This window comes from Sarcophilus harrisii, chromosome 3, assembly GCF_902635505.1.
Source record: "Sarcophilus harrisii chromosome 3, mSarHar1.11, whole genome shotgun sequence".
NCBI lineage: Eukaryota > Metazoa > Chordata > Mammalia > Dasyuromorphia > Dasyuridae > Sarcophilus > Sarcophilus harrisii.
This window is the reverse complement of record NC_045428.1, coordinates 433,856,038-433,883,572: the sequence shown is the minus strand read 5'-3', so window position 1 is coordinate 433,883,572 and position 27,535 is coordinate 433,856,038. Positions and strand designations below refer to the sequence as shown.

At 35.3% G+C, this 27,535-nt stretch overlaps 1 protein-coding gene across 1 annotated transcript in view; it reads left to right on the top strand.

The window, feature by feature from the left end:
- Positions 1-27,535, top strand: part of LOC100934862 (WD repeat-containing protein 64-like) — a 190,491-nt gene that overhangs the window by 46,392 nt on the left and 116,564 nt on the right. The window contains exon 8 of the mRNA XM_012545213.3: positions 19,525-19,570. Coding sequence (XP_012400667.2) covers positions 19,525-19,570 — 46 coding nt within the window. The remainder of the gene's footprint in view (positions 1-19,524; positions 19,571-27,535) is intronic.

Here is a 27,535-nt window from a genome sequence, read left to right as displayed (position 1 = left end):
AGAAGAATAGGCAACATTCTGTACCCATAGGTCTCCTTCTCATTCACTTTTACTGAGGGAAATGTCTTTGATCATCTTTACTTTGGGAACAAGATTGACTGCTGCATTTGAAAAAGGTTAATATTCTATAGATGTTTAAAAGCAAACATTCCTATCACTCTCCTCTTCCAAACCTCCTTTGTAACAAAGGAGTATAGTTAAATTACTATACACAGAAGTTGGTCATATTTGACAATGTATACCCCATTGTGACACCATCTTTGCCGAGATTGCAGTCTTTTTCACCATCAGTCTTTGGAAATCAAAGTTGATCACCACTATAATCAGAGTATTGATGCCTTTGAATGTTCTTTCCAAGCTTTTCTGAATCCTTCTTATCCATAGTTTCCCATGGAATTTTCCTATTCTGTTATATTTACTTGCATTTATACGTATTCCCCATTTCCTTTTCCTCTTCCTTTCTTTTATTTCATCTCCTCCTAAGTTAGAAGTGCATTTGTCAGGTAGTAATTTTGCTCTAAAACATAGTTCTCATTCATTCCTTTCTCTTCCCTCAAGTTAGATTTGAAAAATATGGGGGAAGTGGATGAATGAGGAGGGGGGAAATGATGGAAAACAAACATCTGGAGACCATTTTGAATCCTGTAGAACATATGGATGAGAGAGGCAAAATAAATTTTGAATTGTTCTTTATTTTTTGATAACACAGTTAAGAGACAGGGCAGCTGCTTACCCTGACTTTTTTCTTTCCTCAGCTTTGTTAGATTCCCTTTTCTCTTTTTTTTTTGATTCCCTATTTCTCCCCTGAGAAATAAGGAGCTGTTTTGGAATGGGATAGTTACCTATAGCCACTCAATCAAAATGGTCAAATGGGAAAATATGACCTTTCCTCAACACTAACACAGACAGTTGGGATGAAATCTGACCAAATAATAATGTGACTTATTATTGAGTTGTGGGGAGATTGATTGCCTTTTTCTTAAGCCATCTCTGGCAGTTTCCTGAAAATAATGCCCCATGACCCGCCCATTATTGCTTTCAGGAAGCAATACTTTGCAAAGTGAGAAAAAAATCTTTTTTTTTTTCTTAGTAGGGGAATGTTGGCATGAAGAAGTAAAAGATGAGAATCAGAAACCTCAAATAGAGGAGTAGGATTTTGCTCCTCATTTATTAGCGCCCAGGGTTCGGGTGACAAATATGACTTCCAGGAATTCCTGGTACCTGAGGTCATATTGGAGTAATTTGGTTCCCACCTTTCACAACATAAAATCCTGAGTCGGAGCAAGATGAAGAGAAGGCTTCCAAAATTTAGCTCAGCCTACATAAACCTATAAACCCTCAGACATTTTGTACTATTGATGTGGAAAGTTGGTTTGCGATGTAAGAGACTCCACATCTGAGGTTTTGGGCTCACATTCTTCAAGAATTCTGGGCCCTCAGTCAAGTGTGCAAAGACTTGAAGATGAGAGGCATCTGTAAAGTGAAGGTGTTGTCAGTAACAAGATTATGTGATGATAACTGTGATGGATTTGGCTCTTTTCAACAATGAGGGGATTCAAGGCAGTGGAATTGCCTATGTGATATATAGATTTGTTATGGAAAGTGCCATCCATATCCAGAGAGAGAGAACTATGGAGATATTGTTTGCTTGGGTTTTTTTCTCATGATTTTTCCCTTTTTTCTGATTTTTCTTGGGCAGCATTATAAATATGGAAATATGGTTAGAAGAATTGCACACACTTAACCTACATCAGATTGATTGCTGTCTTGAGAAAGGGAGGAGAGGGAAAGAGGGGGAGAAAAATTTGGAATACAAGATTTTGTAAAAGTGAATGTTGAAAACTATCTTTGAATGTATTTGGAAAAAAATACTATTAAAAAAAGAAAATTAAAGATATTAAAAAACAAAACAAAATGAGGGTGCTGGATTAGACAGTTCTCCAAATTGATGCATCTCTAAATTGTAATGACCTAGATTAGCCCGTCAGGGCCTAGGACTGTATAGTCCAACTTGGTGATTCCATGGATTATGATTAATCTAGAATATAACCACTTTCAAGGGTTGATAGAATTCTTGTGGTTTTCCTAACCACTCTAGTCCATCCTATTCCTCTCCTTCAGCCCCTAGCCTTTATTTCTCAATTAAACTCCTGTCCCTGCCCTCATTGGCCCCTAAAATTCATTGTTGATGACATCATGCTCTATAATCTGCATGTCTGTGATCCAGCATAAGGAAATGGGATACAGTTGGAGGGTAGTGGTGGTAGAGGGCCTTTGGAGTTAGAATCATTTTTCTGTACCTTTGAAGTTGAAACTACTTTCCCCTTTCTTTCATGTTCCTTTCTAAGACTTCTTATTGGATTAAATCCAATAGATAACTGATGAGAAACAGGGTTATGGTTTATTTCCTCAAATTTGCAGAGACAGAAAAAAATCCAAGTACATGGGGAAAATGAAGGTGAATCACAAAATAGAGAAACTACTGAGCTTTGAAACCTTATACTAAGGTTGCTCTACAGGGTCCCTAACAACTTCATTCTGAGTCCTGACTGGGATATATTCTTTATTAAATTTGGGGGTTTTGTTTTTGGATATTCGGTTCATATTTTTTCTTCATTCACTTCTCTACCTTTTGCCTCTCATACCCAGACATAATGCTCGCAACTTCCTTAGACTCACTCTGGTAGATTCTGATAAGTAACAAAAATAGCTGTTGAATAGTAAGTGGTAAGGAGAGTTGGATAGTAAAGTAAGCCTTTATCATGCTGATTTTGTGCATTTATAGGAGCATTTGGTTTTTTAAAATCCTGTATAGAACATATACTCTATCATGATTTTTACTACATTATTTCAGATACAATGCAACTTCATTGGATTCAGTTATCATCTCTATGCTAATGATTCTCAAGTTACTTATACAGCCATAAGCTCTCTGCTGCCCTCCAGTCTCACGTCTCCAATTGTCTGTTGGACAACTTGAACTTGGTGTCCTGTAAATAGATAAAACTCAACACATCCTAAACTGAAATTATCTTTTCCCCTAAATCCTCTCCTCTTCCTAATGTTGTCAAGGACACTACCATTCTCCCAGTCCCCTAGGCTCACAACCTAACATTCCAAACTGTTGCCAAGACTTGTCAATTTTGCCTTAATAGTATATCTTTTTTATGCCCTCTTCTCTGACCACCAACCCTCATATTGCAATAGCTTGCTTAAGGGTCTGCCTCCCTCAAATTTCTCTCTACTCTTCATCCTCCCCTCAGCTGTCAAAGGGAGCTTCCTAAAAATGTAGGTCTGACTATGTCCACCTCCACTCCTCCCACAACTTCAGTGACTTCCTATTACCTCCAGAATCAAGTATAAAATTCTCTGTTTGCTGCTGAAAGCCTTTCATAGCCTGCTCCATCTTCTCTCTTTCTTTCCAATCTTCTTACACATTATATCCTCCCACATGTACTTTGCAATCCAGAGGCACTGGCTTCATGTTGTTCCCTGAACAAGACTCTCCATCTCTTCATTTGGTGCATTTTCATCAATTATCTCCAAAGTTAGAATGTTCTCCTTCCCCATTTCTGTATCTTGACTTTCCTGGCTTCTTTCAAATTTCTAATTAAAATCTCAACTTCTACGGGAAGTTATTCCCACTCCCCACATACACACTACCTCCCTTACTGCGAGTACCTTCCCTCTAATTGATTATTACCCATTTATCCTGTATATAGCTTCTTTGTACATAGTTGTTTGCATGTTGTCTACCCATGAGTTTGTGAGCTCCTTGAGAACAGAGACTGTCTTTTATTTTTCTCTGTATCCCCAACACTTACCATAATACCCTGGACATAATACACAGTTAATAAATATTTTTTTGACTAGCTGATTGAATAAATAGTTTTCCTCTATCCAAACCACTCTTGAGTGCGTTGCAGCTTTTAAACTTTTAGAATGAAAATAATATCAAAAGGATAAAGAGATTTGAAGCTGAAAGATACAATGGTATGTGCCATTCATTCTTTTCCCAGCTCTATTACCCATTTGCTCCATGATCTGGAGTACAATTATACAAGAAGAATACAATTATATCTACTCTACCTCGTGGATTGCTTGAGAAAGAATTTCTTAAAACCTAAAGCACTTCATTTTTTACAAAGTACCAGTAAATGACTAAGCAGTGATTGACTGAATTTGTAAATTAGAGGGATTCCTGACTTATTATTTGTAAAAGGAATGTATATCCCCTAAATCTTATTTTTGCACTGACAGTTATTATAGTTTCAGAGAGATGTTCTGAAGGGGAAAAAAGACCCCCAGCATTAAAGCCACATTTAGTAACATCAATATCCATTTCTGGGGTCATTCTGCTATTTAAAATACCCTTCCTCATATTAAATTCTTCCTCTTGATCCCTAAAAGAAATTACCAAATGAATGATTAATTCCTATTTAATCAGAAAGACCAATTGCTAGAGCAGGAGTTCAGAACTGATAAATACTTGCTACATCAGGAAGCAAAATGTAGAAAGTTATCAGGAGGTTGATGACTTTGTTTCACTCAACCTCATTCACCAAATTATAGTAATAGTTAATATTTATATAGCACTTACTATGTTTCAAGCACTGTTTTAAGTATTTTGTAATTGTCATCTCTTTTGATTCTCACAACAACCCTAGGAGGTAGATATTATGATTATTATTATTATTCCCATTTTATAGATGAGGAAATTGAGACAAAGAATAACTGACTTGCTAGGGTTACAAGGTTAACAAAGTTCTCAAGCCAGACTTGATCCAGGTCCTCCTGACTCCAGATCCAGTGCTCTATCCATTGTGCCAACTTGTTGCCTCAAAGCATCTGCTTCTTTTTGTAGACTGCATATTTTTCTTCTCTCTATCCTTACCCACTGTCCCCATACCCGGTTCTAACATGCTCTTGTGTTGTACCTCACTTTTGTTTACCTCAAATTCCCAAGCTGCAGCCAAATTTCTTCTTTCATAACATTTTTCCTCTCTCATTCCTTCTTTTTACCACCCTACTACTCCAGAGTGACTATCACCTTACTTCAGATCCTTATTACTTCTTTTCTGGACAATAACCTCATAAATGGTTTCCACAACTCAAGTGTCAAGTTTTCCATTTAGTTGCCAAGTAATTTTCCTGAAGCCAGGTCCGGCAATATTTCCACCACCCACTTCCACCCGCCACACACTCAACAAACTCCAGAGCTACTACTTTAGCTCTAGGATCATATATAAATTCCTCTATATGACTTTTAAAGCTTTTCAAAAGCTGGCCCCTTCCCACCTTTCTAATCTTACACTCATGATCCAGATACATTGGGCAACTCACTGCTTGTTCCTATCTCCTATCTTCATGTTTTTGCAATAGCTTCCTTCTCTTTCTGGGATATCCTCTCCCCTCACCTTCATTCTGAATTTCTCTGGATTTTTTTTCAGACTCATTTCAAATTCCTTCTGCAGGAGACCTTTTCCAGTTCTCCCAGCTTCACCTTTCCATTTTCTCTGCCTACACAATGTGTGTACCAAATATTTACATGTCATTTTTCCCATTAGAATGTAAACTATCAGAAGACTTGTTTTTGTCTTTTTTGTGTCCTTAGAGTTTAATGCGCGGTCTGGCACATAGTCAGTGTTTTACAAACACTTCTTGACTGACTAACCACCAAGAGCTGGAACTCAACTAACCTGGTTGGTGAGAAGATTGGAAACAAGGCCATATGAGGATATGTTAAAAAAGAATTGGGGAAGCTTATCTTGGAGCAGTGGTCCTCAAAAGTACAGGGGTTAAGGTTTAGGGTGAGCTCTGAAACATCAACTAATCAGAGGGTGGGACTTCTAAACGTCAATCATAGAGTATTTATCCAATACAAATACACCTATTCTTATCTCCCAATCTTCCACGATCTGTCCAATCTTTCTTCCTGTACTATGCATGATTACAATCTTTCTCTGGAAGGAGAAGGGTATGAGTCTTCCAGGGCAATTATAACTTAGTCATTACTGGGCACCCACAGCAGCTACCATGAATTAGTCATGAGTAAAATTTTACCTTCCCACCCAATTCCTACCCCATCTCCATCACATCACCTTGTGATTGTAGCAGGGACCATTTGCAGGGAGGACTTTTCATTCTGAGGCAATTGCCAGCAAATAATAGACTTATCATTCCTCTTTTTAATCTGGTAAAATGCAGTGAATTGCACAGAATGAGTAGCCTTGAATGGATTATGATCTTCATTATCTTTCCCCTAAAACACCCCTTTTCCAAATTTCCCTCTTCCTATTGAGAATATTACCATTCTTCCACTCACCTAGGTTCACAACTGTATTGTCATCTTAGACTTCTTATTCCTCTTTATACCATAGATCCAATCATTTGCCATATTTATTGTTTCTATCAACATGCCATTTATAGCTATATTTTGTTTTTCTCCTTCCATGCAACCACAAAGTTCAGATCCTTAGAGCGTCTTGCCTGGACTACTCCAATAAATAACTCAATCACTCTCATTGTCTCCAGACTCTTATGCTTCAATTTATCCTCCACACAATTGCCAAAATAATTTTCCTAAAGTGTAGGTCTTACCATGTCACTTTCCTATATGATAATCTTCAGTGATTACCTTTTGACTTTAGGATCAAATATTATTTCATATTTCTCTTATCCTTTAATATTTTATATGAAAGTTTTGTAATGTATGTAGTCAGAAGAACAATAAATAGATATTATGTATAAATAAGTAATTGTCTACTGTCTATATTGGGATACATGCTCCAATTTTTTTTTTTTTACTAATGGAGTACATACTCAATAAAGTTTGGAGATCAATGATGTAGGGAAGGGAAATTTAGAAAAAGCATGATAACTATTTTAGAGTAGCTGAAGGGCTGTCATGTGAAAAGAAGGATTTATATTTGCTTTGTTTAGCTATAAAGGGCAAAATTTAGAGTAGGGCATGTAAGTTAATAGAGAGACAGACTTAAATTTGACATAAAGAAAAAAAAAAAACCTCCCTAACAATTATAGTTATCCAGAAGTGGAATAGGATATTTTGAAAGGTAGAGAATTCCCTATTGCTGGAGTTTTTAGATAACTATTTATTACTCTATCCACTGAGCTACATATTTCAGGTATAGAGTGGGTAGTTAGTTTAGAAACCATTTACATTCTTCTGGGAGTTTGAGATGAAAAAGATCTTGCATCAATGAACATGTGACTTTAGGAAAGTATGTAATAAATGAAATAAAAATATCAGCTAGATAGATGATTGTTTGTCCAAAGCATTCTGCTTCTCTTTACACTTAATCTTTTTATTTTGGCTGTTTTTGTTCCCTCAAACAACAGGAAAGTTCTTTCTGAGAATGGCCTATGAAATTGAATGGTTTTTCTTACTCTGTGTAACTGCAAGATCCACCGACTTTTTTCTTCTTCCAATAATTTCCATTTCTTTTGCTCTCTACTTTTTTTAAAATCTTTTTTTTACCTTCATACTTCTTTCATTATTGAGAACCACAAATTCTCCCTGCTTTGTGGAGAAGAGGTCTAATTTGTTCAAAATGCCTAGTAAAACTACAAGGAGAGAAAGGAAAGGGGTTTCCTTTAATAGATTTTGCCTTTTTAAAGTTCAGCTCTAGTTGATAGAAGAACCAACTTCTAGAGATAGAAGAATCATTAGATTATATGCAAATTAGAATATTCAGGAGAGAGAACTACCAATAATATATAATTCCTTGCACTTTCGAAAAGTTCCAAAGAAAAGCTCTGAGAAGTAGTAAAATCTGGAATTAACCTAAACTTAGTTCAGATATTTCTGATTTCCTAGTTCTTCTGTTGTCTGTGGATATTTATAGAATCTATCCTGAACTAGTTGCCTTATATGAAGTCTTTTGTGTTATTTTCCTTTTATTAGATACAGTGGTGCCTTGTATAAAGACAGTGCTTAATAAATTCATGAATGAATAAAATGACAGAAAATCTGATTTGACACTCTTCATGCATTGAACTTTTAATCAGTGACTTGCTATTACTTAATTGGGTAGAGCTCTTATTTGTCATTCATACATATTAAAAACAAAAGCAGAAATTCCTATATTGATAACAGATTAGAACTTTATGAAGATAAAAGGTAGGCTTGAAAATATTTATTCTGAAGAAGTCCTCCTCTATTCATTGAAAGAAATTGAAATTAATTCAACTTTTCCTGAATTCTTATCAGTGATTCACATTATCCATTTATCCTGCAATATACTGAAATACTTCACATCCCTGAATTTTAGGATCCTGATCTCATGTCACAACTGTAGACTAATATGAATAATTTCTGGGCCTTCATCTCTAGAATGTTTTTGATTTAATATTATTAGTGGTAGAAATACTATTTGAGTTGATCTCACAAAGAGAAAAAATAATTTTAATGTTTGAGGGGAGAAGAGGAAGCTTCTATTAATATAGTATGGTATAGTAGAGATGTTCTTCAACTTGTATTTATGTATCAAGGTTTAACAGAGAAAATGAAGCATTTTTAGGGCCAATACTTTCAGAAATGGAAATTAGACTTGTGATTGTAGTAGCCCTCTTTCTTTAAAATAGTGAATGCAAATATGACTATTACTTCTCCCAGTTTCCCTATAGTCCCTGACATACATGAAAGCAAAATGAACTCAAAATGTCTTGGAAATGATTCAGCGAAAAGTATTGAGGTGGAAAGACTACTTGTGTCTATATGATATCAAAATTTGGATTGAAAAGTAAAAAAATTTCATCACTCTGCTGAGTTAATTCCTTTACTTGGGACCTCAATCTCAGTTTCTCCTACTTTTCTCTCTCTAGGATTTTACTCCCATCAGTCATCTTCTTTCTTTAATGTATCATTAATATTTTCCTCTCCACTAGCTCTTTCCTTTCTACCTACGAACATCTTCACATTTCCCCTAAAAGAAAGAAAGAATGAAGGAAAGAAAAGAAGGAATGAGGGAGGAAGAAAGAATGAGAATAAGGAAGAAAGCAAAGGAGGAGACAGGAAGGAAGGAAGAAAGAGAAGGAGAGGAAGGAAAAAAGGGAGAAGGAAGAAAAGAAGAAAGGAAAAAAAAGAGTAAGAGAAAGACTTCCCCCCCAAAAAAAACCAAAATGATTCTTATCATGACCCTTTTATACTTTTGTACTACAATTTTCCATTTCCCAGTCAAATAAATATCTTGAAAGAGCCATTTATACTTGCTACCTTTTCTTCCTCAACACTTTTTTTATTCCTAATTACCTCTCTATTTAATTTATTCCTAATTTCTTACTTCAGCCCTACTTCTGTTTCCATTATAGAGCTGGAAGGGATCTGAGAAACCATTTAGTTCTATTCTATGTAAAATTAGGAATGATCTCTTAATTTCTGAAGTTTCTCAATTCTGATCGTTTTTAATCTCAGCAACTTCTGACATCTTCTCTTGGTATTACCTCCTTCCTTTACTTCTATATTCTAACAATTCTTTTCTCATCATTATAATTACAGTTTCTCTCTGTCTATCTGTCTGTCTCTTTATGTCTCCGTCTCTATCTCTCTCTTCCTCTCTTGCTTTCTTTTTTCCTTCCTTGACTTCTCTTTCTCACCTATCTACTAAATGTAAATGTTCTCCTAAGGCTTCATTGTTGGCATTTTTCTATATACATACTCTTTCTTGGTAATCTTAGCCTATATCCATGATTTCAACTATTATTTCTATGCCATTGATTACAAAATCTTTGTCTCTTGCTCTGACTTGTCTTTAATTCCAGGCCAATATTTCCTGTTACCTATTGGCCACCAAATAAATAGTTTATTGGCACCTCAAACTTTATATATGCTTCTCAAAACTTCTCAAGACCATCACTCATTCTCTTCTGCCCTGTTATCTCAAAGGATGATTTAATCTGTTCTCTCTAAAGGGAAGAGATAATCAACTAAGTCTAATCAGGTTACCTATACTTTCTGTCTCATTCCCTCTTGTCTCTTCTAGGATCTTGCTTTAGCAGTTATCCCTTATATCTGACCTATCTTCAAATTCTATCTGTCTAGAAGCTCCTTTCCAACTACCTACAAACATGGTTAAATTATGCCAGTCCTAAAAAAAGAGCCTTCCCTTGACCTCTTTTCCTTTTAGTTAGAGGACTATATCTTTCATTTCCTGTATTATCAGATATTTTCCCTTGATATTGATTTTTTTTAAGTTTTATGACACTTGGAGATAAATAATTCACAAATTTGTGTAATGTAGTCTGTCATCATTCTAAGAAGCTAATAGTTGAAAATTGTCATTGGTATCATAATACAACTCAGAAGGGACAATAAAACTGAGCATGAGAAGCTCCTTGCAATTCCAGTCTTGAAAGTGACAGAGAGATTTAGGAGAGAGACAAAGGAATGCAATGCAAACTTTTTAAAAAGGTTGTTCCCAATGTCTCCTCTTCTTTGTCATTGATTCTTTCTTGATTTCTGAAAAATTCAGTTTCAATTTTCAACATCCTATAGAAATAATTTTAAATTTGCAAATAATCTCATAAGTGCCTGTTTCTGTGACTTTTCTCCCCAATCTTCTTCATTATTACTTTCTTGAACTATACACACATGTAAGTTCTCTCTTCTCTTAGCTTCAGACAGAGCCACTATATTCTTCTGCCTTTCCTCCTACCTCTCTAACCATTACATTTCTTTCTTTTTCATTAGTTCCTTTCCCTCATACCTTAAAGGTATTTTCCAAAATCGTGTCTTCTGCCATCTTCTCTGTTTATAAACTGAGTAGTCTCATTCTCAATTTTTGCATGATTTCAATTATCACCTCTGTGCAAATGAATTCCCAAATTTTCCCTAGCTCTGAACTCTCTCCTGTTGTCTAGATTCTAACTGTCTTAGGGCACCTTCACTTGCATGTTCCACTGTTAAACTCAACATGATCAATTCTTCTTTTACCCAAAAGCCAGATTTCCCCTTGACTTCGCAATACTGTCATGGGAACCACCATTCATTCAGTTTTACATGTTTGAAACTTTAGTGTTTCCTTGGACTCTTTCTACTTCCTCACTTCAAATATCTAATGAGTCTCTAAGTCCTAATGATTCATTCTCTGTAACATCTCTCATTTGTCTTCTCCTCCCTCCTAACTATTCCCATTTGCACTATCTTAATAAGGACTCTCCTTACTATCTATCTTCACCAACTGAAATAGCCTCATAAGGGGCCCTTCTACATCCTTTTTCTATATCTTCTAATCCATTCTAGACACCATTCCAAGGCTGATCTTTTTATGAATAATTATGTTCCTTCTCTGCATAGCATCCTTCTTCAATGGGCTCCCTTTTGATTTCCAACTTAAAAATCAAGTTTTTGCCTGATATTCAAGACCCTAGGCTAAAGACTGATAACCTTAGACATATATATATATATATATATATATATATATATATATATATATTACATATATATGTCTGTGTGTATATATCTATGTATATATGAAATCATTCTATATATGTATATAATGTAAAAAATCATTCTATACATACTTCTATTTATTACTTCTTTCTCTGGATGCAGATAGCATCTTCCTTCATATTTCTTTTGTAGGTAATTTGGGTATTTGTTATAGTGAAAATGATTTATTTGCTCAAAGTTGTTTTTAAAACAATATTGCTGTTACTAAGATACAACATTTTTTTGGTTCTGTTCATGTCATTCTTCTTTATGTCATATAAGTTTATCCTTATTTTTTCTAAGATCATCTAACTTGTCACTTATAGCACAGTAGTATTCCATCATAATCACATAGCACAACTTGTTTATCCATTCTTCAATTGATAGGTACCTTCAGACTTTCCAGTTCTTTGCCACCACAAAGAGATGCTGTAAATGTTTTAGGACATCTAGGTTCTTCTCCTTTTCCCTTAATAATTTTTTGAAACAGATTCCTGCCCCCCCATTCCATCTTTATTCTCTCATTTATGAAGTTATATATATCCTGAATGCTTTTCTGCATCTTCTGTGCCTGAAGAATTCCTACTCATCCAAAAAGAGTCAATTCAAAATGGGACTCTAGGAAACTTTCTCTGATCTTCCCAATAAATAATAACTTCTTCTCCCTTTGAGAGCACTTTATTTATATTATGCACTTACATGTGTAATTTTATAATATAATTATTTATCAATACATTATGTAGATCATCAGAAATAGATTTTAAATTCATGAGGGCAAGAGTAGAAAGGCAGAAGTTTTTAAAGTGCTTATTGAGTGACAGATCTTATGCTAAATGTTTGAAATACAAATACAAGCAAAAAATAGATAGTTGCTGCCCTCAAATGTTTTATATTCTAACGGGGGAAAGACAACACATATAAGGAAGCTGAAAATGGGAGAGAGAAAAAGCAATGAAGGAGGAATTAAGGTGCCCTGTGGGGAGAGGAGAGCATGCTGGCAAAGCATGCAGGAACATGGCAGTGAAATGTAGAGTCTATAAGTGTATCAGGAGAGGAATGAAGCATGGCTAGACTAAGTCTATCCATGAAATGAAGGCCCCTGGAAGGAGCTCATCAATATGAGAAGAGAGCTGGTATGAAAGGGGTATGTTCCAAGGTAAGAAGGCCACTGAATTATGATGGCAAAGTTTAATAGGAGCAAAAGCACAGCCCATTGGGTATGAAACAATGGGCAATGTCTGATAGAGATGCTGTGATTTATTTAACTTCTATTATGGTACTGTTCATTCTAGGTATTTGATAAATGTCAGGTTTAAATGAAATGAAACATCCTCTTTTTTGACTTTTCAATCTTTGATGATGCCCTTGCCATTTTTCCTGTTACTGAAACTCCAAATATTAGTCATCTTTTCTTTTCCCTTTTCCTTCATATATATATATATACATTTATACATTTATATACATATATATATATATAAAATTTAGCAAATGACTGTATTGTAATGCAACAGTATCAATCCCAATACCCTCACCTTAGTTATTGAGATTATTGAAATAGCCTTCTAACTATTTTCCTTACTTCCAGGTTCTTCTTGCTGCACTCCATCCTTGACACCATTGACCTATTAATCTTTCTAATGCACAGATCTGACCAATTCATTGCTTAAAACTCCTTAGCTTTTGTTCATTGAATATCAAAGTCTAAAATCTTTAATGTAACATTTAAGGCACTTCAAAGACTGGAACCAAAATACCTTTCAAAACTTAATTAAAATTACTCATATACTCTCTATGCTAGAATCAAATTATGACTATTTCAAAAATACATTCTTTGTTTTTCTATATCTGTGGCAAGAGTCCTTTACAGGCTTTGCTACCTGTTTTTGGAATGCTATCTCCTATCAACTTTTGCTCATTAAATAAATAAATATTTTTAGCTTCTTGAATTTTTCCCTCATCTATCCTGTCTCCATTGTATCACTACCCCATATCCAGCCCAAAGATACAGTCTCTTGAATTTTTATTCTTCCATAGCACTTTGTGGATTCAGTTCAACAAACATTGAATGTTTGTTACATACAAGACACTCTTCAGAATCCTGAGATCCTAAGATAAAAAAGCATGATCTCCCTTTTTGAGGAGCTTTTAGTATATTGGATAAAAGTGGAGAGAATATGGTGGTACCTAGGTACATAAAATACAAGGTGGGAAGGGATGGATTTGAAGTCAATGTACTCTAGGAATATTTAAGGAAGCAGGAAATACTTTTATTAAAAGCTCACTTTGTGCCCAGATACTGTGCTAATGTTGTTCAGTTGTTTCAGTCATATCTTTTTTGTGGGGCTTGGAGTTTTCTTGGTAAAGATAGTGGAGTACTTTGCCATTTCCTTTTCCAGCTCATTTTTTAATTGAGGAAACTGAAGCAAATAGGGTTAAATGTTTTACCTAGAGTCATACAGCTAAGTATCTCTGGCCAGACATGAACTAGGAAAGATGAGTCTTTTTTACTTAAGGGCTAGTACTCTATCCACTGTACTACCTGGCTGTCCTAAATGCCATACAAATATCGTCTCATTTGATCTTTATAATAATCCTGGAAGATAGGGGCTAATCTTATCTCCATTTTACAGTTGAGGAAACTTGTCCAGTTTCACACAGCAATTTGACTCTAACATAGTAATAGAATTTTGGTCCTCTTTGAGAACAAAGGATAACAATCAACAATGAGGCTAGATTTGAATTTTGGTCTTCCTGATTTCGGGTACAGTGCTTCATCAATTAAGTCAGCTGGTACCCAGTTAGGGCCATGAGGGAGGGTGGAGACACAATCTGAGCTGATCCTTGAAGGAAAATGATTCTAAAAAAGCAGTGATAAGTGGAATGTATGTTCAAAACACAGAGGATAGCTTGTGTAAATATGCAGAGCCATAGAGTATGTGAGAGGATTAATGTCTAGGAGAAAGTATGATTAAGGAGGGTTTTAAACGCTACACAGAGGAGTTAATAATTATCTGTAAAGTTCTTGAGGATATTCAGTTTGGTATTCTGGTTAACTCTGTACATGACTTACCTCCCCACTAGATTACAAGGTCCTTGAGGGAATTATAGTGACTTAATTTAGCACAGTGACTAGCACATAGTTGGTGTTTAATAAATGCCTATTGACTGATTGATTTGTAGCCTAGTAAACAAATTAAGAAGCCTCTGATGAATCACTTAGTGATTACAAATTGCTACAGCTGACTGACGGTTCAATTTCAGTTTTTAGCTGGAATTGTTGCTTTGTGTAGATTCTGTGCTCCCCAAAGGCCTGGGATCAGCAAAAGTAGCTTTAAGGCTGCTCTCCTCAATGGCTACCCTACTCTCTGCCAATTTCTACCTGTCATCAGCTTTGACCCCACTGGATTAAACATGAGGGGCTTAGAGAATCATAGAATCTGTGAGTTCTAAGATCAACTGGTTTCATTTCTCCTTTCCCCATCATTTCCCTCCCTTCTAGGAGCCTAGATTTCATAGATGTAGAGGAAAAGTTATGATCTCATTAGATTAATAGCTTCCAACTTCCATGTTTGTGTTCTATGGTCTTGTGCCTTGTATGCCTCTGTTGATCCTATAAATCAAATTTTAAACTCCCAAAGAAGGACCAGAAAAGCTGGAGTCCAGGAGAGTAAAGTATCCAAAAATCTGTGGCTGGCTGATAGGAATTGAGATTTTTGTTATTTGAGTCAAGGGAACAACTTCAAGAAAGCAAAGGACTATGGAATTTGTTTCAAGCAGGTATGAAAGGTAAAAAGAATTTCCCTCCGATGAACATAGAACGTGGACTGTGTGTATGTGTGTTTCTGTCAGTGTCAATCAGTCAACAAGCATTTATTGAATGCTCACTATGTTCCAGACTCTATAGTAAGTTATATGAATACAGAAAAAGGCAAAAATAGTCCTAGTCCTCAAGAAACTTATATTCTATTGGGGAAAAACAAAATGCAAACAGCTTTGTGATACAAGATAAATACAGTGTAAATAGGAAATAATCTTAGAGAAAAAGGGAGGGGGAAGGAGGGAACAATAACACTAGTCTCCTTTATAATCCTCACACATGATTTTCCATCTACCCATCTCTTGATTCTAACTGACTGTCCACCATGCCTGGAATAATCTTCCTCCTCATTTCTACCTCCTAACTTCTCCTTGGAAGAGAACTTCAACTAATTACTTCCTCCCCCAGGCATGGATTAGAATAGATGGCTTTTAGTTCTTTAAGTCTTTTTAGTTCTTATATTCTATGATTTTTTTTTCAAATCTGGAAGTCGATCTGTCAAGATAATATTAATAAGACACAAGACACATGAAACACAAAGCTTAAGAACCAGAGATATTAAAAACTAAAAGGTAGAATGTAGAGAGAAGAAGGAAGATGAAGATAAAGAGAAAGAGGTCCTAGTTAAGAGTTATCTGGCAATCGTCAGTCTGACTGGATTGTAGGAAGACTGAGGAATGGTACAGTTGAATTACTGAATTCCCTTTGGGATTCTTAGGTCACATGGTCTGTAGACAATTAGAGAAATTAAATGGATCGCTTAGGTTTCAGGGAAAACTATGATTTGGGGACATTGGACTCTCAGGTTAGGAACCTCAAAGGAGGATCAAGTTTACCCAATATCTTGTGAGCTGGGCCAAGTTGCAACTCATATTCATTGAGTGAAATGTGGTATTTCCTGTGATCTGTAGTGACTGATAGTAGTATCTTGTCACTTGCAATCATTTTGAATATTCTATCATGGCAGTAACCACACATAATAGTATTTATCCTAAATGATTCTTCATGAAAATGAACTAGTAGCCCCAGAATAAACCTTGATGAGGCAACAAAAACTGTAGACTGTATACAAAAGTGCTTTCTGAAGAAATGTTTTTAAAAATACATTTTATTGATATTTTCAGTTTTTATATCTGCTACATTTCTCAATCCTCTTTCCCCTTCAGGAATCTATCCATTCCTTATGTAATAGAATTTTAAAAGGGAGAGGGAAATAAACAATTCAGGAAAACTAAACATATATTAAAAAGTCTAACATTATGTGAAGTATGCCCCACCTATTACCTCTGCAAAGAAGCTGAAGAGAGAGGCACTTTCTCAAATCTCTTCTTTGAGGTTTACCTCAATCATTACAGTTTATGGCATTCAGTTTTAGTTATTTTATTATTGCTTTTTTCCATTTACATTGTTGTAGTAAGTATGTGTTTCATTTTTCTGGTTCTGCTTATTTCTGTTTGCATCAGTTCATATGCCTTTCCATGCTTCTTTGTATTTATAGTAATCATTACTTCCAATTGCAAAGTAACATCCTATTATATGAAAGTTTTGGATGCTCAGTTTTGTCTGCCTTTGTGACCCCATTTGGGGTTTTCTTGGCAAAAATATTGGAGTGTTTGGCCTTGTCCTTTTTCAGCTCATTTGAGGAAACTGAGTCAAAAAAGGCTCACAGAGTTAGTATGTATCTGAGGCTGGATCTGAATTCAAATCTTCCTCACTTTAGTCTGGATACTCTATCTACAACACCATCATGCTACATCTTATTTATTTCCTCTAAATTCGTGTTTTTAATATCATCTAAAGAAGTGGAAAGAAGTCAATATCTCCTTTTACAACAGTTATTGTCTCATCTATGGCTTATTAGCTATGATGTAGTCGACTGTTTTTTCAACAACCTGAATGTCTAATTCTATCTGTGCTAGGAAAAACTGACTTTTGATGTCTATAAGAGCAACATACTTTTATATTATATATAAAGGTCCAACTGTGGCATGGCCGGCTAACCCAGTAAGGATTTGGCTTTTCTACATCTTTTAATGACTTCTTGCTTAGATTTGAGGAAGAAATCGATAGCCACTTTATTGAAAACTTTACAAGGTCTACATAAGTATTTGCTGTCATATAAAAAGTGCTATTTTGCAATTACAGGCTGTACAAAAACAATCAGCAGAGTGGATTTGGCCCATGGGCCATAGTCTCCTGACCCTTAGATGTGATCATTAAGGCTCTTTTCAACTATAAAAGTATGAATATATTATTTTCTGGAATCTATAAGAATCTGCCTTAAATCTATCCTAGATCCATCTTTCTCAAAGCTGCAAAAGGATTTTCTTTAAGTGAAGGTCAACCTATTCCCTACTCAATAAACTTTCATAACTCCCTATTTCTTTGAGAATTAAATGTAAATTTTTCTATTTGCTGTTTAAAGCCCATTACAGCCTAGCCCTGACCTGACTCTTTAATGTCACATGCCTTCCAAACTGACTTTCTAACTTTCCCTCACACTCAGTAGTCCCATCTCTGTAGCTTTGTGATGGCTTTCCACTATCCTTGGAATGCTTCTTTCTTCCCTTTAGACTTATAGAATCCTTTACTTACTTTAAGACTTTAATCAAGCATCATCTTCTAAATCAGACCATTCCAGATACCTCTCTACCCCTGATCCACTATTCGTATCCTCTACCCACAAACTACCTTGCATTTATGTTCTTGGAGTGAAAGTTACCAAAGCTGAGTTGGTCACCCTCATGGAAATAGGTATTGATTACTTTCTACCTATATACTCAGGATATTAGAAATACTTATTCAGAGTGGTAAAAAGTACAATACTTGTACTGGTATATGGTATATTACTTGGCTATAAGAAATGAGACTATTATGAAAACAGAAAAGCATGAGATTTATATAAATTAATACAAATCAAAATAATGAGGGAAATAGTATTTCCCTCAGAAATATATAAACTCCTTGAAAAGAGAGATGTTTCACTTTTGACTTTATATTTCCAGAAGTGAGTATGGAGCCTGGGACATAGTAGACATATACACACATGCATAAATAAATGAATGAATGGATTAACAATCCTTTTTGTTAATGTCAGTGGATCTGAAATCTAATATGAAACATATGAAATGTTGAAGAGAATATTGTCGTTTCCTTTTTCAAAAAAAAAAGATAATACAAAGGAACTTATTTTCATTGGGTTCCAGACAGTGTTTTTCATTAAGGAAAATTTGATGATGTTGGGGCTCTCCTGTGAGATAATCTTTACTTTGTATTACAGTCCCTTTTGCCAATGTGAGCATCAGATACATAAAAAACCAGGGTTTTAACACAAAGTGTTGAAATAGAAAAGCTTTTGAGTGGGATATCTAGTAGAAAAGAATTACTAGATTTGGAGTTAGTTATCTTGGCTTCAGTCCTGGATCTTGCTCAGTGACTTTGACTCACCTCAAACTGAATCTCATTTTACCTAAGGGTCTTGGATTACATGCTCACTAGAATCCATTCCAGTTCGGAATCCTACGAGCTCCAAATGTGTAACTGGGCATGGAGTGTTTGATTATTGGCTATGCCATTCTTTGCAATATCCCCTATCTTGTTTGTTTTGCTATGGAGATATAAATAGACATAAACATAGATATGTTATATATGGACAGCACTATGTTGTATATGTTATGTCATTTATATGTTGCACTATACATGTTATTGTTCAGCTGTTTCAGTTATTTCAGTTATGTCTGATTCTTCATAACTCTATTTGGAATTTTCTTGACAAAGATATTGGAGTGATTTGCCATTTCCTTCTCCAGCTCACTTTTCAGCTCAATTTATAGACAATTGAGATAAATAGGATTAAGTGACTTGCCCAGGGTCACACAGCTAATTAGTGTGACCAGATTTGAACTCAGGAAGTTGAATCTTTCTAACTTCAGGTCTGACACTCTATCCGTGCCATCTGGCTACCTATACATATGCATACATATTACAATATATACATACATAATGTACATATAGTATATACTTTAGATATAGAATATATGTATGATAGATATGTATAGTATATACTTTATGTACACATACAGTATATGTGTACTACACATATGTACATATATGTAAAGTATGTATGATATATTGCATATATAGCACTTGAGTAAGAAAATAAAAGTACTTTTCAAATATTGTTTCACTTTTAAAAAATCTCTTATAATCTTTCTTGAGCTTTAAAGATTTTTCTTTTGTCTTATTTTCTTTGCTTTAGCTACGTGGATCCTGACAAATGCTTGATTTTGTATGGCGATGACCAGGTATGGATGAGTCTGTGGGGGGGGGTTGGGGTGGAGTACATATTAATCCAGGAGAAGAGAAAGCCCATCAGATTTCCTTTCAAAGATAAAAGTGTGGAGAAAATATACAAATTTCAAAGCTATGATCCAGGATTAAAAAGTTTTAAAAACTGGTTGAAGAAAAGGAAAAGTAAAGAAAGGCACTGATAACTCAAGGCATTCAAGTCAGAGAGATAAAGAAAAGAAAGCTTTATTATTATTTCAAACTATACCTCCTTGTCAAGACGGATCTTAGGCATAAACAGAGTAAGGAGCTGCCTGTTTTATGTATTATACAGTTTCATACTGTTTATAGTATATTGTCAGGGATCACCAAGCAACAAGCACTAGCCCCAAAATATGAAGTCCATCTTCTCTTTGATACCTAAAAGTCTTTTAACAGGGCATTGCCTTTTAAAAAATTTCAGAATTAGAGAGAAGATATAAAGAAAATTTTCACCAGATCTAAAACTCTACAGTGCAAAAAAGGAATTAAATTATCAGATTTTCAGAGCATTTTGTGGAAATGAGTTTTAGTATGGAGTAAAGATTAGGATTTTGTTGAGTACCTCAGGTGTGAAGGAGAAATAAATGTGGTCATGAAGGGGAAAAAAAGGAGTCAATGTACCAAAATGAAACTTTTACCCTTTCAAAGTTTTGTCCAGGAATGACTCTGCTTTCTTTCTCTCCCTGTTATTCTTCCCACCACCAACCTTGGAATCTTGAAGGATGAAAAACTTAATATAAGTCAAAAAGGCATGTTAGCTGCTGAAGGAAATCAGTAGAGTCTGGATAACTTAAAGAGCCTTCCATACACAGTCAAAACCCACACTGTGCCCTTATTCCTTTAGTTTATTCAGGGTTAGTGAGTCCTCCTAATCAATCCTAACAAAAAAGCCCAAAACCCTAATCTGATATTAGGCTATGTTAGAAACACCAGAGTATCTAAAACATAGGATGATGGCTCTGCTGCATTCTGTTTTAGTTCAAATATATCTAGATTATGGTGTTCTATTCTTCAATCTCCGTATTAGGAAGGGTATTGAAAAACTAAAGAATATCCAGAGGAAGGCAACAAAGATAGTGAAGGCCTTGACAACTGCAATAATAAGAAAATCAGTTGAAGGGACTAGGGATGTTATTGAACTTGAAGAAGAAAAGACCCAGAGTCCACATAATAGTTTTCTTTGGGTATCTAAAAGGCTATATGGAAGAAGACTCTCTCTTTTTCAGCTTAGCCCCAGAGAGTAGAACTAGGGATATCTGATAAAAATTGAGAAGAGATGAGTATTTATTGTATAGAAGGAAAAACATCTAAATAATTTGAGCTATCCAAATAGAGAATTTTCCCATCATAGGAAGTCTTCAAGCAGAGACTGGATAATCATTTGTTGGGGATATTCTGGAAGAGACGTTTATTGGGGACCAATGACCATGGTGACCCCTTTCATGCAGAAAACTTTGAGAGCCTCTGAAATCTCTTGAAGGCAGTAAATGGGTACCTGCTAAGATACTCAAGCCTTATTTCACAGGTTCTTAGATTTACGGCCAAAAAAGAACCATCTAATTCAAACCCTTCATTTTTTTCAGGCAGAGGTCGTTGTATCCCATAGAGGTTAAATCAATTTGCTCAAAGTCACGCTGATAATAAGCAGCACAACCAGGATAGGAATCCAGGTCTTTTGGTACCAAATCCTGTATTTCTTTCCACCATATCAGATTGCTGTTCCATAGACCTGCTTGTGAAAGGGATGAAAAGGTTTTTGTGTGCATTTGATTCCGAGAAATGTAGATGATTACCAGGATGCTGTGGAAGGCTGCAGTCCTGCTTCCTACAGGGTCCTTTTCCTTCCTCTTCTCCTTGGAATGGTCAGCCAGCAGTCCTAGGAGAGGTGGGGGATCAAAGAGAGAGAGAGAAGCAGCAGAACCCCCTGTGCATTGTGATCCACATTCATTTGGGGAAATGTAAATGGCTCTTGTAATTTTGTCCCTCTCCCAGAATGTGCTGGTAGCAATAACTGGCTGGCTCGCCCAGCCTGTCACAACAGGAGCTGCTCACTTGGAAATAGGCAAAAGCCTGACGCACAACAGGTGTATATATATAGTAACCTGGCTGAAGGCTCTGCGCCGCGCAGGCTTAATCACACAGTGCCCCCCAGTGGTCAAGGAGGGAGCCAGGCAGAGGGATGCAGGAGCTTCTGAGTAGAGGGACCGCATTGCATCTGGAGACTCCTTCTGCTCTTTGAGCTTGTGCCTTCTCTCTGAATGGCTGGACTGCTCGCCAAAGAGCTCAGAAAGGATGTCGGCGGCCATCAGTGACCTAGAGTACCTAAGAATAAAGCAAAACTTGAAATGTTCTGAGGACAGAGCTATAGATGTTTAGATATATATTTACATAATACACATGTGTGTAATTATTTGTGCATATAGAATTTATTTACGTATAATATATGTATATTTCTCATATATAGCAAAACTTGAAATGTTCTGAGGGCAGAGCTATAAATGTTTAGATATATATTTACATAATACACATGTGTGTAATTATTTGTGCATAATAGAATTTATTTACGTATAATATATGTATATTTCTCATATATAGCAAAACTTGAAATGTTCTGAGGGCAGAGCTATAAATGTTTAGATATATATTTACATAATACACATGTGTGTAATTATTTGTGCATAATAGAATTTATTTACGTATAATATATGTATATTTCCCTTATATAGCAAAACTTAAAATGTTCTGAGGGCAGAGCTATAAATGTTTAGATATATATTTACATAATACACATGTGTGTAATTATTTGTGCATATAGAAGTTATTTACATATAACATATATATTTCCCATATGTATATATAGGAATTAGACATTTTGGGAAATGAGGATGGTGTAGGAATAAAAGATAGCAATATACATATATGCTCACATTATTTATATATAATGTGTATGTTTGTATATATGTATATATTCATGCATATATACAGATATGTGTCTACACACATATATTACATATGTTTTAATTTTTGTTTCTATGTCACCTTTATTTCCCAACCTATCTGTTCCCCTTCACATACTCATAGTCATCCTTCATAACAAAGAATTTTTAAAAATGCTGAAAGCAATTCAGAAAAATTGATTGAACAAGTCTAACAGTATCAACAATAGTCCATGTATATCCCAAAACCATAGTTCCCTTTCCTCATTCCTTTTCAATCCCTGCAAAGAAGGGAGGGAAGTACATTCTTATATCTTTTATTCCAATTGAACTTTGATCGCTATACTTGGAGTGCTCCTTGTTAATTTTTTGGTATTATTTTCATATATTATTGTTGAGGTCAATATGCATTGTTTTCTTGGGTCTTTTTACTTTACTTTGGAAAAGGGAAGGAAAGAAAGAAGGAAAGGGGAAAGGGAAGGGAAGAAAGAAGGAAAGGGAGAAGGGAAGAATGAAGAGAAGAGTGAAAAGAAGGAAAAGGAACATATTTATAAGGTGCCCACTACATGCCAGGCACATACATAAGCAAATAAAAGCACATAAGCTCTTTGCAAATATTATCTCATTTGATCAATTCATATAACTTCATCAGTTCATATAAGCCTACCCAAGGCATGGCATTCTGATATATGATATTAGCTTTTATCCTTTACCCTTCTCAGATTTTTAGAGATGAATCTACAGTTCCTTCCTTGTAGGTTCCTTCTGCTCCCTGGCTTTCATGTTCTCATCCTGGGCAATTCTCATCCATAGGATTGCAGAATTTAAAACTGATCAAAGATCTCTGGAGGGCCTTCTAGTCAAACCCCCTCATTTTATTGATCAGAAAAATGAAGCACAGAGAAGTAAAAGTGAATCATTTTGAAGTCACTAAGGTAGAATGTGACAAAGACATCATTCTAAGTAAAGTTCATGACTAAATATTGTTTTTCCATCTTTAGAAGTGCTATTTGTCCTTGATTATAGTTTAGAAAAATGCCTTTTTTTCCTTACATGGCAATAAAAAGGTAAATATAATAGAAAAGAACTATGTTCCCACTCAGTAACTAACAAATACTATGGGAAATGAATGAATAAAATAAAAAAAAACAATTATTAAGGGTTTAAGATGTGCTAGGCACTATGCTAAGCACCGGGGATACAAATACAGAAAGCAAGACAACCTCCCTTCAATATGCTTACATTCTAACAGTTGGAGATGACATATAGGGGTGTGGTAAGTGGGGACCAGTATTGGATCTAGGAAGTCACAGGAATGATGATTAGAACCATGAGGTAAAAAAACAAGCTCACATACTTCTGGGGCATTGATTCTCCTCCCCTTCCCTTTTATACCCCTATTGATCTACTTCCTACTCTTTACTCTGGTTTTATGTAACCCTTAGACAGTTTAGAAACAGTTTTCAAATTCTGCAATCTTGCTAGCCTCTGAACATCCATGAAATCAGGGGCATGTTGAGACAAAGTAGAAGGAACTTCATGTATTGATGACTATTGACATATAATCATAAAGTCCATATCATCCTGAACATTGACTGTTATACCTAATATAGAGCTGTATACATAGCAATTGCTCAATAAAAATCACTTTATGGTAAGGTTTGGTAAACTTACATGTTTTTTTAAGAATGTAAATAGACTTAACCTTTATAATAGGCTCTATTTCTTCCCCTGCAGTCCCTCTATGGCAGAATTTGACCAAGTTAGTAATTACGCCATTCATGATTTTGAATGATTTTGCTCTTTTTACCTTAGTACTGGTTTGTAGAGCCTAACGAATCCGTCTTCCTCTGACAATGCTCATGACAGATCCCATCATTTTTGCCAATAGTGAATGAGGCAAGGGACTATTGGGAACTGGACTACTTGTAATGAGCAACAGAAGGTCTACCTTCTGTTGGGACACTTACAAGGTCTACCAATAGGAGACTTACATGGACATATCCCTGTCAGAATGATCTCTCTTATAACTAGATCTGGTCACATTATTCTTCTGCTAAAAAAATCTGACTCTCCATTACCTCTAAGTAAAGTTCAAATCCAGCATTCAAGATCTTTTAAATTATTGAATACTAATCCTTACTATACTCTCTAAAGTCTAAGTACCTTTCTCTGCCCCTCCAAACACCTTGGCTCACACTTTCCTCTAAACTAGAATGTATATTCATCTCTTACCTGCTAAATTTTATCCATCTTTTAAAATTGCCACTTCTTCCATGAAGCTTTCCCAGATGCTGCTTGGTGGCAAGTAGTAGCCTTCTTCCTCAGAGCATCTTTATGGTTCTATTGTACTTTTTTGCTTAATGATCACTTACTTTGGCACTTAAAATTTTTATCAAATAATGTTGTGGATTATGGTAAATTTTTTTTTTGTTTTGGTCTTATCCCAGAAAGTCGCAACTGTACCTTATCAAAAAAAATTTTTCATTTTTCTGGTGACCAGCCACTGCACTCTGTAATCATCCAACAAATATTCATTAATCTATTATCCTAGGTTTTGGGGGATACAAAATCCAAAGTTAGAAGCTTTTTGCCCTCAATAAAGTTAAATTTTAGCAAAGAAAACAGAATAGATATAAAGTATTTTAGGGTAAGGAGGGCAATAATAATGGGGGAAGAACCCAGAGAAGTCTTCATTTAAGGAGGCCTTTGAATTATTCTAAGAGTTGGAGGATAGGAGGAAGATAATTTCAGGTATGATGAACATCCTGGCAATGATGCAGAGATGTGTAATGAAGTGCTGTGTTTAAGGAGCAAGAAGAAGTCCGGTTGGACTAAACTACACCAGGTATGAAAAGTTGTAACTTGTCATTGAGGTTACAAAGGTGGCTTTAGAAAGTAGAGCAAAGATAGGACATGAAGAGATTTAAATGCCAAATGAAAGAGTATCTATTTAATTTTAGAGGCAATAAGGTCGATTAAGGAAGTGATATAGTCAGTTCTGCACATTAGAAAAACCACTTTGGCAGCTAGATGGAGTAAAGATTAGTACGGGGCAAGGTTTGAGCCAGGAAAACCAGTTAAGAGAATACTGTAATAATCTGGATGAAAATAGATGTTTAACAAAATTATTATTATAACCTAATGTTTTAAAGTTTTGAATTTGGGCAGTTAGGTGGTGCAATGGACAGAATTCTGGGCCTGGAGTTAGGACACCTGAATTAAAATCGAACCTCAGTCACTTATTGGCTGTATGACCCTAGATAAGTCACTTACCCCTATTTGCCTCAGTTCCTTATCTATAAAATTAGATGGAGAAAGAAATGGGAAACCAATTTTAGGATCTTTGCCAAAACGATCCCGAATAAAGTCATGAAGAGTCAGATATGATTGAAAGTTTAGAAATATTAAATTAATTTAAAGTTTAGAAATATTTTATTCCACAACTGTCTGAGATAGTTTATGTATGTATGTGTATATATATATATATATATATATATATATATATATATATATATACATACATATACTAATCTGGAAAACTGGTGCAAAGTTATCAGGTGACTTGTCCAGTGTCACACAGCTAGCAAATGTCTAAGTTAGGACTGACATCCAGATGTCGGATTTTTTTTTAATGCTGCTACCAAGGTCCCATGTTGACTTGCTACTATAGTCATTCATTTTATTGTCCTTTAAAGGACAAACTTACCCAAGTGTATAGGATACTTCTTTGGAGGTTAAAAAGGCAAACACATGTGGAGACAGGGTTTTAGTTCACTAGTCATGGAACAATACTTTAAATTTTCCATTCTATATAGGTCAATGACCACAGGAGGTGAACCGCTTAGGAATTCGACACAAGCAATCCAGTTTTATCCTCCTGATGTCATAGAAAGTAATGCTGATGATTCATCAGGTGGAACATTTCCCTCTGAGTCAAAAATTAACTCTGGGTCTTGCCCAGTGTTTGGAGGGCAGAAGGCTGTTGCTGGCTAGGTCTTGCTCTAGTGCAGGGGTCCTTAACCCTTTGGGACTTGTAGATTGCTTTGGCAAGCTGGTGAGTCCCATGGGATTTTCAGAATTATGTTTTTAAATGCAAGAAAAAATTTAAAAACCATAGAATTATCAAGAAAACCAATTATTTTGAAATGCAATTATAAAAAAAAATTAAGTTCATAGAACTCATTTAAGAATTGGTTTTTGAACACAAAGGAGGTCTTCCTGACCACAGAGATAGGGATATGTTGCTAAAAAAAAAAAAACTCTTCTCTCTTGGAAAACTTTAAAAATAAGGTAATACCAATTTTTATTTCTTTTAGGGTAGATTAGGGGCAACTAAGGGATAGAAGACTGGGCAGGATTATTTTGTTATTCCCTGTTCAAAGGGCCAGGATTTTATATATGAGGTACAGTAGTGACCTGTTTCCTAAGCAAAGGCTTGTTAATTCTGGGATCTTAGCCAAATCCAATTGGATAATTCCATTTTACTCAGTCATCCCATGGAACAGCTGCAAAGTCAGTCAACATGTAATCATAGGATCATGGAATCTTCCAAAGTAGAAGGGACCATCATAAGAATTTTTGATGAATGGAAAATGTGGAGAGTTCAGGATTTGCAGATGACTGAACTGGAGCCCACAAAGGGATTTTTTTTTTTAAAAAAGAGAGAAATAGATATTTAAATAAACATTTAAATCTATATTCCAGCCACAATAATGGACACTAGGGAAATAAAGACAAGAAAAATTAAAAATTTTAAATTAGCCTCAAGGTGTGTATAATCTATTGGTACCAGAGATTTAGGGATGAAGATGAACAGAAGCCCAAATGACTTGCCTAAGTCATGTAAGTAGTGATAGAGTTGGGACTGAGGTCAAATCTTTTAGGTTCCAGAAATGGCACTTTTGCCAATACACAACCCATGTTGGATCCCAGAACTTGAGAATATTACATTCTAATTGAGATGGCAAACACAAGTGAATATGGCTGAAGACTGCATGGAAA